At 37.5% G+C, this 18,039-nt stretch overlaps 1 protein-coding gene across 1 annotated transcript in view; it reads left to right on the top strand.

Annotated features, from left to right (window-relative positions):
* Window positions 1-15,130, top strand: part of LOC101881597 (ubiquitin-conjugating enzyme E2 E2) — a 206,667-nt gene extending 191,537 nt beyond the window's left edge. Inside the window, exon 6 of the mRNA XM_034067852.1 lies at window positions 14,348-15,130. Within this exon, the coding sequence (XP_033923743.1) occupies window positions 14,348-14,445 (98 nt within the window). The 3' untranslated portion in view covers window positions 14,446-15,130. The remainder of the gene's footprint in view (window positions 1-14,347) is intronic.
* Window positions 15,131-18,039: the final 2,909 nt, after the last annotated feature.

Genomic DNA, 18,039 nt, shown 5'->3' with positions numbered 1-18,039 from the left:
CATCTTGGAATATCTCCTAATTATGTGTGCAGGGGGAGGAGGCTTGGATCAGGATTACTGTTTATGCTGGCCTGAATCTTTGCTCTTTTTAGTTGCACATTGACAACACCTTATGGGTAGAAAAGTTTTGTTCATGAGAATAGAGGTTTTTCATGTGTTTAGATTTTGGCTATTCAAGGCTCACAAGACATCACTGAAAAGATTAACACAACTATAGAAGTAAGATTTTTTTATAAATACTTATTTTCAAACCCTCCATTATGGCTTCAAAAATCTACAGTCTGCTTAAATAGTTTTTTCTCTGAAAAGTGTCTGGAGCTATCTATGTAAGAAAATTGGTGGGTTTATGTCATTTAGAAAGTGAACGATAAAGATTGTTTTTTTTAGAAATGAAATGTGCAATCTGGGTTTTGTGGTATCCAAGGCATGAAGCAGTCATCAGGTATAGGTCCAGATACCAGTCATGCACTCTGTTCTTTCTGTTTGATGTATCTGTAATGCTAAAGAATAATCATCAGAATAAAAACAGTATTACTAAAAGAAAAACAGTACTACTCAGTTCAGTCAGGTATGTTGCCTGTAACTCCTCATTGCTCAGTGGTTCAGCGAAAAGTGTAAAATTTCCTCAAATTACTCATACAGCTATATACTGGAGAGGAAATTCCCTCCTAACCACAGCTAACAATCAGATTATGTGTTGAAGCATGAGCAGTAATAGCATTTGCAATGGTAACTTAGGTGGTGCCATGACTAGTGTATTTTCTAATTCTTTTCCAATTTTCCTAAATTACCTTCTAATATTCCTACACTGTATTCTTGGATGCATTTAAATATTTGGTGTATGAAGTGTCTTCTTCTTTTTAACTTTTGTTAAATGTGTTGGGGTTTCATTTGTGTTCTTTTCTTACTACAAAAACAATAAGCAAGACCACTTTTTTTATAATCTTCTCTACAAAATTACCTGTCACATCTTATTTTGTCTTTTCTTCTTTTTCTAGAATAAATAAGGTTAGATTTCAACTATTCCTTAAATGAGAAAGGTTTGACCATGCTGCTGATGACTCCTTGTCCTTTTTAATAAGTTTTCTACTCCTATTTTCTTTTTATTTAAGATGAGGTGTGAAAAAAATAACTCCAGACATATAAATACCCAACCATTGGTTTATTAAATTGCATCTGGTTAAATCAGACTGACTAAAATCTGAATCAGTAGAGGCTTTGTATGTTTGTATCAAGAAATAAATGTAAATGGATGTAATTCACACTCATGAGAGAAGTCTTGTTGCCAACTTTAGCTGTCCTAATTTTTATTATTCTTCAAAAGGGGCTTCTAGAACATAAAAAATTCAGTCTTATCACAAAATGGAAGTAATGGGGAAAAGTAAAGGAAAAAAGAAAAGAAAAAATACACATGGAATTTTGATTTTTTTTTTTTAGCATGAAGCTTATAGAAGCTTATATATACATATATGTATATGTAAATATACATACAGAGGTTTTAAAATTTTGTGGATTTCTGCTCAAGAAACATAAGGTTTCTGAGTTTTACCTTAACCATCTTTACATTAAAAGTACATGAGAAAACACAAGTGATATATGCTACAAATAGAAAATGCTATAATTCATTTTCTTTTCAATAAACATGCAATTTAAAATTATGCCAGTGATGGTTTCTTATGCCTATTATGCCTCAGAGAGAAGACAGGTGATTTAGTGTGTGGACATAATACATCTTTGTATGAACTCAGACCAAAATAAGTCATCAATGTTAAATGCTTAACAATGCGAAGTACTGAAATACAGCTGTTACTTCTCATACATAAAATATAGAATCCTACCTCAGTTTGAATGAATTCCAAGCTACAAGGTAAACTACCTTCTACTTTCAAAATACACTTCAGTCATTTACAATCATGACATGTATTTTCTTTGTTTCTTTCAGATTTGGTCTAGCCAATATAGATATGAATCTTTTGAACAAAGTAGATATAGCACCTGTGGGCTTAACTGGTCATACTAATATATTTTCTCACTAATAAGGCTATATATATATATAAGGGAAAAATTATTACAACTAGAAAATCAATACATTTAGACATCACGTTTTACCTGTATTATTACACTTCATTCTCTAATCTCATAGTAATTTAATCTAATATTCATTATTCCCAATTAGTACTAATAGCTCAAATCTCAGCTAGAATGAACTGGCATCAATCTCTGCTGAATTTTTGTACCTCAGATTCTTCCATTTTAGTAAGGAGGTGTTTGGGTGTTTGGATTCTTTTCTGTGTACCTTTTTTAACATGAAGCAAGGACAGATTTTCATATTTCTTGCCATATGCTTCTAACTGCCTACAAACCACCTTCAGGACCCCCATTAGTTCAACTGTTTTTAAGGCTGCTTCTTCCTGTTCTTAAAATGCAATTATTCTTGTTTCCCATAGAAATCACACTGCTCCACATTCTGTAAGCTCCTGAAAAGAAGCGTGCTACATTTGGCTTTCTAACAGATTCACAACAAGTATGTAGAGTCAGTCCTGAAAAGCAGAATTTATAATCCTGGATATAAGTATGTTAGCTATTAAATCATTTAGTCTCTCCCTTTCATGAGTAAGATTTCAGCTATTAGTATTCCTGAGTCATTCAGATTCTACCTTCAGAGATGATTTACACTACTGCGAGACATGTCTCTGTTATTTGGCATGGATGATTTTCTACATTATTCAGCAGGAGAGGAGGAATGGTTGCTTGTTTTTTAGAGGTTTGCAGATCTATCAAAGGCAACAAATAAAACAAATTATATGCAGTGTGTGTTTCAGAATCTCTTATTTTCACAGCAGATTAAGTTCAGGTGCATTAACTGGAGTAGCAGACAGTTACTTAAATAGCTAAATGTATGGTGTAATTATAATTTAAGGATGGGCTGTACTGCAAGATTTCACATTCGTACAAGGTAAAGAAATAGAGTTCTGGTTAGTAAATTGTTTGTAGATTTTTCCATCTGTACAAGGCTTAGAAAAAGGCCCTTCTGTGTAGTAGAGCATTTGCAACTTTAAGATGAATTAGATTTCGGAAAATTCTCAAAGGCTGGAATCCTTGTTGCTTGGGTCTTTATAATACTGATCAGATAAGGTGGCATGCAAGTAGAACACTGTAGGACACAGTATTATACTAGCAGAAGGAATGTATTCATGACCTTCCATGTCTTTCCATCTCTACCTTGTGTAGTTTTTTCTTATGGCTCAATCTTAGGTCTTTTTATGCCAGTGCCTGAAATCTTTTGTCAAAGTGATTATCATTTAGTCAGGCATGACAGTGGAGCCAGTGTGACCCCTCACACAAGAAGGATAAGATTTCCAAATAAAGTTATTTTACCTGTTAGTAAATATAAAATTATTGCTGTAAATACCATAAATCCAATCTTTATTCGGCATTACCATGTAACATTATTGCAACTAATCCAAGGGCTAACCCTGCCTACATGATGAATGCTAATTATTTTGTTTAACCTGTTTTTTCTTCTAGTCCTATTAGAACCTGTTTGTAATTAAGCCTCATTATATTCATGTTCTGAAGTTAATTTAGAAGTGGATAGTCCATTTGGTTACTAAATGAGGTCATTTTCCCACTCACCTGATTCCTGTCACTGTCAGAGCTCACACCACCTTGCTTTTTTCATATGATATCACCTCAGTGACCAGCCTCCAGAAATATTGCCATAACTGTCCTTTACCGATCTTCAGGGCAGGATGGCTCTCTTGAACCACTCTGTGTTGTTGGCACAAGCATCTTCCTTGGATGCCTCTTTTGGTAGCACAGTTATTGCTGCAGATTCTGCAGCAGTTGAGGGATCATACTTCACCACTCTGGATTGTCAGAAACATTTCAAGTGTACACATTAGCAGTGAGACTGACTCAAGAGGTTTCTGTCCCATCCTCTGCTAGATGGCACCCTATTTCTGACGTTTATAATGCAGTAACATTTTGGGATGCCTCCTCCAAAATAATGTGGACGACAGATGCAGACGGTAATGTGCAACACAGTCCCAACATGCAGTCACACAACTGGGCTCAAATGACCCATGCCTCCAGTTCCAAAAAGCCTCACAAAGCTAGCTCCGTCAAAGAGACCATCTGGGCCATACCAACAAAAATCCCAACCAAATTAGTTTCCAGGCATTTTCCTTCCACTGCCTCTTGATGCAGATACAAACTTAGACACATATGAGCCAGATACAGCCTGCAACTTCCTTCAGTGTGTTCCCTGGGAGAAGTATAGAGAAAATGGAGAAACCTGCCTATTGTTTTGAGTTATTGGGTAACAGTAAAAGGTGTATTAATGCAAGGCACAGCTAAGTTCCTATTCTTGTTCCAAAGGATGTTCAACTTTCCAAGGGTTTTCAGTCCTGTGAAAGAGTTCTATTGGCCTTTAGCAGGGATAAAATTCTCTACCTTTTGTAAATAAAAGCCTCTCGTATTCTTTTGACATTTTGTATGGGATTCCTAATCATAGTTTTGGATTTAAATGTGTCAATACCGAGATTTAATAGAGTGATAAGGAAAAAATCAGATTAAACCAAAATTAGCAGCATTCATAACATAGACTTTTCTAGTTACTCCAAGTATTAATTGCAATAAAGGAGCAAAGGTATAGATTCAAGTGTATAGATTTCAAGGTATAGATTCACATGACTCCTGCATCTGACCTAAAATGATCCTGATCTGTTTAAGCTGAAAATCTTCGTATTGCTAACATTCAATTCCGTCTCCTAAAAGATGATGCCTTTAAGACTCATTTTCCTCTCCATATATAAATGTCACCAATGACCAGGCCACGCAGTAAAAGTTCCTCCCTTCCCCGTTTCACATGGTAAATGGATCCTACTGGACCTCTTGGTTTTCTTGCTCAGTAATCCACCTTATTACATATGATTATAGCCTATCTATAAGTGAGAAGAGGCAAATTCAAAAGAAAGCTGTTTCTTTTTTCTGTAAATTAAAGAAATGCTGAACACAATGGAATTCCTATAAAATATCCCTCCTTTAGTAAATATCCAGACAAAAAAAAAAGAATCTACAGTGTTTTTTTCTGAAGATATAGTTAAAATCCTATGGATGCATGCCAGTTACATTATGGATCTTAGCATTTTGGTTGCTTTACAGCATTTTGAGATCCAAGTTCTGTGATTTCCTTGTTATCTACTCAGCCATCTTCCACAAGGAAAATGCATATTGCTGTAACTTTTTCTTCAAATTTTATCGAGCCATGTGCCACATAATATCTTTTATGTCAAGTTCTTACCTACTAACACCTTTTTATTATTTTTTTCTAATAGCCATGAGTATTTCTCAATTGAGTTCATGATTATGAACAGATACGTTGCTAATGCATCTGTGCTTTTAATTTTGAGACGCATCCAAGCATCAAAATGAAGTGTGTTATTTCAGAACTTTAATTGTTCCAGCATGCTAGCAGTTCTAATAGATGCATGTTCTTCCTTAATTAAAGACAACTCTTCAAGATCAGTACTCTGTGCCTCGTTGATCCATGATTGCCTCAGCTAACTCCCAGTCAGGCAGTGAAGTTTATAGAAATCCTGCTAAAAACTGGAGACTTAAAAAAAGCTTACTCTTTAAACAAGAATGATTTCCCTTGGCAAGATACAGAGATGAATCACTGCCAATACTTTCCTTTAAAAGCCATGTTAATAATACTCCTTATTTCTGAAACATCTTTTTCTTAGGCAGTCTCATCTTTCATGCATATCTGTGGTAGGTAGCCTGACAGCAATCAAATGCAGGTCTAGAGAAAGGAATTAATTTCTCCTTCCATCTATCCAAAATGTCTATTTTAGTAAATGGATATTTTTTAAACTGGATTTGCAGAGCTCTTTTATTTTTGAAGATAGGTGACATTTTTCTCCAGACAATAGTTTGGACACTGGAATCAAGTCACACATGCCTTAATATTTGTGTAACTTCATTCACTGTATAAGCAGAAGTCAAATGTGTTTCTGACAATTCTACAGAGCTCAAAATGCAGAGTCAAGTCATGGATATCAGTCTCTTTAAGATACACATTTGTGATACCTTGCAATTTTTAGCATATTTATCTCCAGAATATCCTGGGTGATGGAGAAGCATTAGGCCAGTTTTACAGATGGGAAACTAAATCATCACTGTAAGAACACTTAACCTGCTGGGAGTCATTGTGACTACTTGCAGACCATGAAGACCAAAAAGCACTCTAGAGTTTCATCTCTTACAAACAGGATGATGTGACCATTTCTTTCTTATCTGCCCAGATGTGTGTCCTGGCTACACCTTGGCTGTACAACAGAACAAAACCTCAGGGTCTTCCATGCTTGATCTCACCTCCATCCTTTCCCCTCCTGCACCTGCTCTGACTTCTTCCAGGAAAAAGACACAACACAGAAAGACTGGTACAAAACTGTTAAGCCCTGCTTTAGCACAGTGACCACTAGATCAGCTTTCCTGTATAGGGACAAAAACTTTTGGCAAACTTGGGCCTTAAAGTTACACAGTAAAAGCTAAGGCATATAGCACAGTTTTCACCTAGTTCTCTAGATGCAGAGGTGATTAGGGTAAACATTCATATTGCTTTCCAAAGATTGTGTCTCAAATTATTATGTATTTGCCTTGTGTTTGTTTATTTCCCATATTATACCTGGAAAGACAACCCTGGGTTTTATCTGAAACTGAGAAGTGTCATAACAAAGTCACCCTTTGTCTCTTCTAGCTTGAACACAATGGATCATCTTGTATGTAAGAATGCTGTGTCAAAGGATATCTTTACTGCCTCTCTTCTTATTTTCCTTTGGTGGGAGCAACATGGAAGGTCATATGGTTGTCCACTTTGTCAAAGCAGTGTCAACCGTAATAGCCAGCCTAATGAGGTACTTAGGCTCTAAGGCAATTTCAGCAGGCATATTTTGAGGTTTTAGCACACTGATGTAGCCTATATGTATTAGAATATTTCTACTGAGTCTTGAGATGTGACCAGCCAAATCTGCAAAAATAGTTCCTGAAATGAGAAGCAGACTTCATTATACTCCATATGATATGATTTCTGCTGTAAACTGTAATTGCTAAAATTGATATTAGCTTCACCAACGTTTTTCCTAGAAGATATTAGAACTTTCTAGAATTTGTTCCTTTTTCCTCTAATGATTACCTTTCTTCTTTACTAAAACAATTCATTTTATTTGTTCCCCTTTTTCTATACAGTGTTTATTGATTACATTATCATTCTTCCACAGGGTTCTCAAAGAGCCTTGTAGGTGGTTAAATACCTCCTGTGCGGCGAGTTGGAACTGTGATTTTATAAAAGTCATAAGTGAATTGTATTTCAGCTTGTCGGGTGTGTAAAGCAATTCATAGCCTTGCTACCGTCTTTTGTTCTGACTTGAATCACTCTGTTGTTCCGGTTCGTACACGTGTGTTGATGAGACTTCCAACTGCGAGGCTGGTTTTATTGCTGCACAAACAGGAGTTAGTGCTGTGCTGCACTCGTTTTCACTTGTGCCCTGATTGCAAGTATTCTTTTCAAAAGTGAAAGGTTAGTGGAGTAATTCAGTGTGCCACTTCACCTGGCTCTGCCTCCAAAGTATTACTTAGTCCGTGCACTATTACTAATTATAGCAAAAGAGAGCCACACTGCTGCTGCAAGATCACTGAAGGATACTATGATACATTTCATATACCTCATTTTCCACATCAAGACTCACAGTATCCTTGACATGGTCTTCCAGGAGTTCATTAAGTTTAAAATAGGTGACATGTGGTTAACTATGGAAAGTTCCTGATGTAAAGTGTACTCACAAACAAGTAATCTTCTCTTAATTCCTTCCTCTCAGAGTATTAAATTGTTCTGTGACATATTTGGTATCACTTGTCTGAAACTGCTTTCATCTGCAGTTTTCTCTGACTGGTCTTCTTGTAACACTAGCCTGGATGGCACTGAAAACAACATAATAAAATATAATTAGTTTTAGGAGGGGTTTTTAAATGAAGGTTATAGATGTTTTCAGTGTGCATCGTGTTATCAGCATCTGCTGTTAAGAAAACTGGTATTTTAGTGGATTAGTAGTTCCTGCTTTTTCCCCAATCTTAATTTTCTTTAATTATTTAGTTCTCCTTTTGGGACCTATTTCTTAAAGGTTGGTACAATATTAAAAACCACAAAAATTGGCTTCAGAAAGATTAGCTTTCACTGCAAGCCGATATGGGAATAATTCTGTCCTGCACCGCTATTTGCACTGAAATCACCAAAAAAGATGTAGTTACTGAAAATATGAACTTCTGTTTGGGGAAGATTTAATCTGGGGGTAACCAGTCCTGCTTGAGCTGCTCCATAAAGATGACTCTAAGGCAGCAATCCTATAGATGATTGAGAGAGCACCTGGACTTTTCATAAAAAAACCTCTCAAAAGCCCCAGCACTTCCCATTTTTTAATTCAAAAAGAAATACAGCAGAATATTTGGAAGCAGTCAGCCCTAAAAACACCAGTTAGTATTTGAAAAGCCAAAATCTCTTCTATATGTGTAACTGAAGTTCAACTAATAAAAAATTACTTGTTTGTTTTCTTGTCTGTCTCACACAACCCATCCAAAAAAAAAGAAGCAGGTTTAATTTTTGGTGACTGATTTAGTACAGATAGTTCCACTAGTTTACTACAGATAGAGCCACACAATGGAATGCCTCTCACAGTTATGAGAAAGGGGTTGTTTATAGCTCAGGAGACAGAATAAGACCTTTTAAGGTACATCTAACCTTTGGAAATTCTTCCAATTTAATTCTTCTTCTTCAGCTGGAGACCTGCTCTTCCCAATTCCCCCTGATACGAAGTTGAATCTAAACCTGGACCAAAGAAAACAAAAAAGTGTATTGTAAATATTTGGCTGAAGAAACTGAGATTTTTATAGGATTGTGGGGTTTTAGTTTTTAAGGTGCTCCAGAAATCTTTCTGAGAACCCACTTGTTATGAATTAACAACTGTCTCCATCAGCTGTTCTCTGTTAAATCTGTAAAATACTGCAAAGATATAATCCTATGTTAGAAATGCTCATAAAATATATATATATAATATATACAAACACCCGTAATGTACATTTTAAGTCTAAATCTATATCTCTAACCATGTTGGCACTACCAATTGTAATTTCTTTGTGTATCATGTGGCTGATGGAGAAGGCACACTGAAATCAAGCTGTTAAACACACCATCTCCATTTTTTATTTCACTAGAGTATGTTTGCTCTGTGTTTAAAAGAGCATTGAAAAGCCCAGGAGATGAATTCTCCTCTGAAATTGCTATTTGCTGACATAGAAATAGCTGTAAAAATACAAGCAAAGAAAAATACAGTATAGCAATATATTTTCATTTATTTGGGGGAAAAGTAGTTTTAAAGAAGAATTACAGTCTGTCTTCTGAATGATAAAGCAGTATAACTAGCACTAAACACAGCTGAAATTTTGTAATGACCAAACCTCAGCTCATCCAAATCCCCAATAGCATTAACTCCCTAGAATCGGGCTGTAAATTTGATTAGCCTTACAACAGACATGAGACACAAATGTACTTCTTTATACAGTCATATTAAGTGGCTGCAAAAGAAGATGACAAGACATTGTAGAGCAGCCCATCCAACATTTTTAAACTAGGAACAAGTTCCAGTTCACCCAGCTTTCAAAACTACATTTAAATACAGGGTAATTTCATGAATTCTAATAGAACATGAGGATTACATATGGTGAGTGAGGGGGGATTTAGCAGCTGCAGCCTTCCTATAATCATCCAGTAGCTTTCTTCATACTTTACTTCTCCTGATTGACATTTCTATGAAAGCTACATCACTGAACCTTAGCTTCCGTCCATTCTTGTTTAATTTCACGCTTTTTAAATATATTTTCATTAATCCTATGCTTTCCTTTACCATGAAATTTGGTGCTGTACCTCCTGGTGTGTGTTCCAATTTTACATGGAACTAATCAGAGTATTGGATAAAAAAATAAGCTTTAAACAAGCTAGAGTTTATAGAAGCATCCTAGGGCAGATTTCTAGAAGTGAGAGTCAGGGGCTAGAAGGAATTATGAGACCTTAAAGATTTTGAGGTCCACAGAGTTACAGCAGCTTGCCTGGTGAGGTGACACTGTGCATCACAGCATGACTCCCAGAGCTCCCCACATAAGATTGTTGCAGCCAGCACCACCCATAACACTATTCCTGGGTTTCTGCTCTGTAGAATCACAGAACAGTTAGGGTTGGAAAGGACCTTAACATCATCTAGTTCCAACCCCCCTGCCATGGGCAGGGACACCTCACACTAAACCATGCCACCTAAGGCTCTGTTCAACCTGGCCTTGAACACTGCCAGGGATGGAGCATTCACAGCTTCCTTGGGCAGCCCATTGCAGTGCCTCACCACCCTAACAGTAAAGAACTTCTTCCTTATATCTAACCTGAACTTCCACTGTTTAAGTTTGAACCCATTAATTGCTCTGCCTCGTCCTGGTTCTCCATCCACCAGCACCCTGAGGGCTGGGGTGCCCATGCCTGCCCCTATGGCATGGAAGGAGCTGTGGCAGGTGGTGCCATCCCAGTTCTCCAACCAGCACTATGCATCTGGTGATCCAAGAGGTTCCAAAGAACATTACTCCTTCGGGCTAGGAGTTGCATAGTTTTGCTGTTATTGGTATTACTGTAGTGTGTGTTTATTTTCATTTCTTTCACTAGGTTGTTCAAATAACACATTTCTGGCATAGCTTTATATTCCAATCCCTTGCTTTCATTGTCATCTGGATATAGTCCTGCTTGGAGTCAATCTACAATGAACCCTGATTCACTGAATCATGCTTCTTTTGAAGAGATAAATAAGTAAAAGAAAAAAACTAGAGAGGTTTCCTAGTTATGAAGCAGATTTCTAACATCAAGACTAAACCCACAGATATATACAAGTAACAATATAAGAAACAATTTCATGGTAGTGAGAAACGGAAAAATGGAAAAAGTGCCATTGTGAATTTTGAGAGCCAGTATTCCTTTTTATCTCTTAATGAGATAGTTAGCACAGTGCTTGTTTTATAAATATGTGTTTGGCTCTTCCAGTGGAGATTTCACAATATTCTAAGGAGTGCAGCCCATCTGAGAACCAGGTGGTGCTCAGATATGTGCTACTTAGTTTAGGACGTTAATGGGAACCATCATTTCTTCCTTTTACTTGGTATGTTGTAGGACTCGGACACTATAACCAAGGGTCATGGGGAACTGAATCTTTTAATTTAGGTGCTTCGATTTATATTGTAATCTCCATTTCTCTCTTCACCAGCTGTGCTGACTTCCCAAACAAAGCAGTTGTGCCTCCTGATGGTTTTATGACTTCACAGGAACTGTTAAAATAAGCCAGATCTTCAGACACCTGTTGAAGAGTCCTTTTTGAAGTTATCATAAATAACTACGTATAATGACAACACGCCTTGAGACCCTCTGACAGGGATGTGAAATAGCTGGGCCTCTCTGGCAGCAGCTATTCTTTCATTCTTTCAGTTTGGGTTCTCAAATGAGCAAGTGGCTTTGCCAAACTATGGGTTTGTTCTTTTATTCTGTTATAACCAGTAAAATGTATAGCCAAATTGCAAAGAACAACTTGTCGCTGTTAGTACCCAGAGCACCTTTTAGTAGCGTCCGCGCAGCAGCTGTCTGTGGATGCAGCTGGTCCTGCTTATGCTACAGCAGGCAAGGACCTCTCCTTGATTCAGCAGTGCTGCTTCACACAGGCAGACACTGATGGAGGGAGGCATTGACTTGAGGGAAGCACCCAAGATGATAGTTGATTCACAGGTCACTCAGCGAGAATTTAAACACCTACAACTAAAACTATATAGACCTCAGGCATCTTACAAGCTGCCACCTCCACTCTTTCCCCAACTGCCAAACAAAACACTGCAAAAACAAAGGCTTGAACATATGGATAAATATACAGCCTAGTTCTCTATATTACTGGGCTTCAACAGATTTCCAAACATTCTTACAAAAACTCCTCTCACTGACTCTCCCACCCCAAAAATATATAGACACCCGCCCATGCTGGGAGGAGGCGAGAGGAAGAGCCTGTACCTTCCAAACCCTTCCAAAGATATATGTTGTTAAAATACTTCCTTGTTCCCAAATGGAGATATAGATGGAAACCCAGACTAGAAAACAAAACATTGTCATCTATCATCATGGGATGATCCTCAGTACCCTTTCAGTATATCAAGGAAATTGATTTACAGCTCTCAATGTGAAAGACGCTTTCACAGAAACATTCATCCCACACATAAAAGACTTTCAGATTTGAACTGGGGAAACCTTTACTACAGCATATCACATTTCACTGACTCAGATAAGGTTTTAGAATGTTCTTCGTGGCAGCACTTTAAATACACACTAAACCTCATTAAGAACTTGCTGCCTTCCAGAAGATAAGGCCATCCTTGCAGCCCATCACAGCCAGATGCCAAACCCCACATTCCCCAACAGCATGAAAATTGGCACCTTCATCAAAATTTGCTCCAAGGATTCCTTTCAAGTTCAACCCTTAATCTCTGTGTCTCCATGGGTCTGTGAAAGTGTTTCTTCACACAGTGGTGTCACGTCCCAGGAGGGTGTGGGTATTCACAACAGCACTGTCAGGATCATCCCCAAGCTACCCTTACATTATGACAAGGTTTCCTGGTGGCTACTCCCTAAGTTTTTTGCCAAGAGAAATGTCCTCTCCCATTGCCCAAGTTCCCCATTTACCCTGCAGTGCTTCTCAAATAAAATAAATACCCACAGACTGTTAGCTGCCTATTTGCACAGAACAAAATCCGTCTGGTAATCCCTTATGTGTTTCTTCACCTATGAGAATGTTGGTGAGGAGTTAAAAGGTGATGTGGTATACTTTCTAGTCTAAAAGTTTTTAAATGTATTTTAGATCAGATATGCTTCTTTGATGCTCATGCATGTGAAATTAGCAAAGTCCAGGCCCTGGTGACCTCCTCTGAATACATTAAGATATTAAAGGGAAGCATATGCAGTAAGTGTTTGCAGGACTGAGACTACCAGTGCTTAGTACATTGCAGTCACAGTGATAACCTGACTTGCTAATTTAGAAGGTGCAAACTTAAGACTGAAATCATGGGCTCTTCCTGAAAGTGCAGGGTATACGTTCAAAGCAAAAGGTTTTTTTTATTAGATGTTATTCACTAAAGTCGGCAGTAAGACAATCAACTGATTTTTGACTAAGCCAGCGTATTTCTCTTATCATAAATTCTTATCATCAACAAACAAACAAAAAAGCTCAGATTTACTCTGCTTTGTAAAAGGCCTGACATCTAGTCCCAGGAATTTCAGTAGTTAATAATGCAGAAGCCACATTCAGATTACGATTGTACTGGAGAAGCCAGATTCATATTGTTCAATGGCACCATCTTCAGTCAACTACAAAGCTGTTTATTAACTGGCTTTCAGAAGAAGCTATGTTCACCTGTCATAAGTCAGGGACAAACAAGGTCTCAGTGCTTTTGAACTTGCATGGTACAGTCTCAGGGTTCCCCCCAAAAAAGGGAAAATCCCTATGCATTTTGCCTGCTTTAAATTGAAAAGAGAAAAATTCTGTCTGAAAAATGTTGATTACGGACAGTCACTTCTGGGAAAGCCTTGTCTGGGTTTGTTTTTCTTAGAGGGCTGATTGCTTTTGATGAATTATTTCTAAAGTAATTTGTAGATCCAGACTAAACCATGCAGCCTTCTGGCTATATGAATGTTCAGAAAGATCCCATAAATCAAATACCATTTCCCAAAGTCTGGAATTAACTTTTGTTGCTTTGAAAATAGTACTTACTGCCCTAATTCCTTATCTTTTTTATGCTGTAAAACTCAAAGTATTTTTAAAAATAAATAAATAAATGAAAACCATTGAACCAGATAATAGAATTCAATCCTGTCATCTTCTTAGGTGATAGTACAGGTATTTGTGGGAGTCTAATTATCATAAATGACATCACCTGAAAGCAACTTTTAGCTCAGAATAGAATTGCTGGACCATCTGTTTCCGAGGCAGAATTTTGTAAAATGGTTTTAGTTATGTTTACCAGAAATGCATAGCTAATTGCCAGCCAAGTCCTCCCCATCTTCTTCCTTTCTTCCTGTATGCATGCGTGCTGTCAGAATGGGACTAGTATATGCAGTCATCTTGTTCCTACAGTTAAACCTAAGAGAGATGAATCAATGTGATCTAAGAATAGCTTTTTCATCCTTCCAAGGCTGACAAGTATTTCACAGTTTGTGTTTCCTTTTCAGCTGACCCCCTGGTTGGAAGTATTGCCACTCAGTATATGACTAACAGAGCAGAGCACGACAGAATGGCCAGACAGTGGACCAAGCGATATGCCACATAGGAACCTACTCTAGGATTTGCTGGACCTGTGCAAGCACATTCACTAAGTGCATCAATAGCCCTTCCCTTCATTTTTATTTTTTATTAAATTTTGAACCATTTTGTGACAAAAGGTTGTCCTTACTTTCTTTATTGTTTTATTTTATTTGTTTGGGGTATTTTTTTTTGTTCTGTTAACTTGAAAGTTGTTTCCCTCAAATGTAGACAGGGAATTTTCGTTATCAGTGCAAAGAATGTTGGATCTGTAATAGTATAGAGCTTTGTCACAAAGCTTTGTATTAATGTGTGGGGTTTGATTGTTTTTTTGGTTTTTTTCTTTCATGTGGTTTTGGGGAAAACAAATGAATTCAGAATTATATCTCATTTCTACTTAAATGTAGTGTTTAGGGTTATTTTTTTGTACTGAAGTCTAATGGTGGGTGCATGCTACTGGGAACAAGTTTTGTATAAAAGCTTAAAATCAAGAATCACTGTGCATTACTAAGACTGTGTTTATCACTAGCCTTCTGTTTCCCACGCAAAAGGCTACTGCGTTGAACAAATTAATATGTATTTTGATTTACTTAAAAAAAAAGAAAAAAAGTGCTTGTAAATTTCTTAGGGACCTGCCACTTCTGACTGTGGATCAGTTGATGTACACTTGTATTATTAAAACACTCAATAAAACACTGTGGCTGATAAATGCACTTCTTGCAAGACAGTGCTTTTGCATTTGTGCAGTACAGGCTGCATCGTCCTCTCAAAATACAACTGCAGGTTAAGCAGTTTTAGAACTAAATTATTAATTCCTTCTCAAAAACGCATCTCTGAACTTGGAATTCTTTATTGTGTATGTATTTCATATACAAACATCTCTCAGATTTTAAGACCTTTCTTTCACATGCTGCTGCTCAGCCTAGCTATTCGGAAACATCTTGCTGCATCTTTTATACTATGGTTTCACTGTATCCATCTCATTACATTTAAAATAGTTGGCTATAAAAATAGCCTTGCATGGAAAGCAGAATATTGATGATGATTTTATACAGGAGCCCTCATTTTGCCTTTCTCCAAGCTCTTTAATTGTAAAACCAACTGTTATTTAAAAGAATAAATGGAGGTTTTCGATGGGAAAATTGAGCCCATTGCACTAATCATTCCCAGCACGTTCAATGGTAAGGGTATTTCTGTTCAGAGCTGACCTTCAGGCTAATTTTAGATATGCAGCCGTAGAAGGAAAACTTATACTTGGCTAAGGAAATGTGTGGGTGTTGTGATTTAGAAAATATATAGTGTGATGCTGATATCTATAATGTTCGTTCTTTGTGTTGCAAGTCATATTGGAAAATCCCTGTCTCTCATAATTAAACATTACAGATGCTATATACAGTGCTTGCCTGCCCTCTCCCCTCTCTCTTTGCCTCTTATGTTTAAAGATCTTATCTTAAAGATAAAGGGACAATATAAACATATGGGAGAACCAGTCCTATTACAGTTCCACCCAATCCAACCGTCCTGAAAATTAAGCAATCAAGGTGACACCACAGAGCCCTTATACCAACCACTGTGCTGCTCAACGTTTCCAGGATGGTATGGTTTTCTCTTAGCCATTTGCTAATAACTAAACAGACATAGCACTTGAATCTACTGGCAAGCTATCCTCTGTGTGAAGGGAAGCTGAATGCTGACTTTGTTGTAGGTGGTATATAACTACTGCCCCACAGACCACAGGGGTCTTAAAGAAATAATCAGTCTCTTCTGATCAAAGCAAACAGAGAGTATGCTGGTGTCTGCAAAACCCAACTGTTTACAATCCCTGCCATACAATATTTTGAGGCCAACAGATCCTAAATACGGACATGAAAGAACAATTGCAGTTCAAATATAAAACAAAACCCCAAAACCAGACCTCTCTGAGCTAGAGCACCTTCTCAGGACAACTGTTATGCATGATTCCTTTGAAAGTTGTTTCCACGCTGCAACTTCACACAAAGTATCTGAAGGGAAGCCTCCTCCTGTGAAAATACAGTAAAAGGGTAAAAGGATTAAAAAGAAAAGTTCATCTTGCCCAATACAGTAACTGCATTACTTCTCCTCTTATCCAATCTGCTGAAGAGATTCCTGCCATAAAAGACCTGTATCCCCTGAGACAGCAGTTAACAGGCAATTTCATATTTCTTATGAAGTACTTGAAGTGTCTGCCACTCTGCAGCCTTTATTTACACTCAGCTGAGCATAATGCAGTAATTTTCCAGGTACATTTTAAACCTGCTTGAAAAATAAGTCTTTAATTCCTACTGTCATCTTTTTTCACCCCCTCCCAAATACAAAGAAGACATTATAAACAGAAGAGCTTATGGTATCTCTAATGAAGATGTAACTGAAAAGCAGCTGAGATACCTTGGAGGGAGAATCACAGAATTCTTAATAAATGTCTATTTTCAGTTCATGAGCTCTCACTGGCCTTTCTTACTGATGAAAAGCTGCACAGTTTGAATTTGCAGGTAAGTTGCCCTCTGCATGAAGCTGAACAGTCACTTTGTCCTAGATAATATAAAACTACTGCCTTAAGAACCACAGGGATCTCAAAGAAATAATCAGAAAGGATCAACCCACATTGATTAAAGCAGATGCAGAGTCTTCTGGCATCTGCAGGAGCCAAATGTTTGCAAGTCTGGCCATAAAACACTCTCCTCTATTTGCAAATCTGCTCTATTTGCCTCCCAAGTAATTCTTTTTCTTCATCTGCTAAACCTGGGGAATATGAAACAATATTTGAAACCTGCTGTTGTCGCTGAGGAGAAATGAGCCATCCCCAGCAGAATTCAGTCTGCCAGCACAGGCCCACTGAACAATAACGTATTGGCATAGCCTCTTTTTCTCCTTTTTCCTACATCTAGAAAATATTGCTCATTATTCTATCTCACCTTTGCTCTCCATGTCCTTTTCAAATTTAGCTGATTCCTGCTTCAGTTTTTATGATAAATCATCTCTCTAACTTCTTCTAGATTGTGAAGTCCACATGCTGCCCTCCTGCAACTGGATGTGAGGATAATTCAAATGGCTCGCACGGAGTATAGCATTCAGTATCATGCAGTTGTCCTAAAACAGCAGATAAAGGCCATCACTTCAGAAAATCTCAGTATTTTCTCAAGGACACACAAATGCTAAAACTGGGTTTAGTTCTTTAAAGACATCTTTCAGCTTTTCTGAATTAAATTGCAAAATCAAGTAAACAATACTTAATTTCCCGTAACCCCAGCTACATGTCACTGCCCCATACCCTTGAGTTTAATTCATATGAAGCAGAAATCAGGGAACTGTCCAAACTGCATTTATCCATATGGCCTTCATATCCCCTTGTCCAACTAACCAGCTGATTTCCCTCTCCAGAAAACTGCAGAACAACATAGTTTAAATGAAGGTACCCAAAAGCATCCTGTGTTGCCAGAGACAGCATTTCCAGACTGCTCCAGGAATAAGCAGGGTCATAACCCTTTTGGTCACACACATTGTGTGTGATTGCAGCCAAACAGTTAAAATCTATTAAAACCAGCTGCTATGCCATGAATAAGGCAGGAATTCCTCTTGAAAGATCCTTCAGGTTTTCATCTTC

Source organism: Melopsittacus undulatus, chromosome 1 (genome assembly GCF_012275295.1).
Source record: "Melopsittacus undulatus isolate bMelUnd1 chromosome 1, bMelUnd1.mat.Z, whole genome shotgun sequence".
Lineage (NCBI taxonomy): Eukaryota > Metazoa > Chordata > Aves > Psittaciformes > Psittaculidae > Melopsittacus > Melopsittacus undulatus.
Note: the sequence above shows the minus strand (reverse complement) of the source record. Positions and strands in the feature narration are given on the sequence as shown.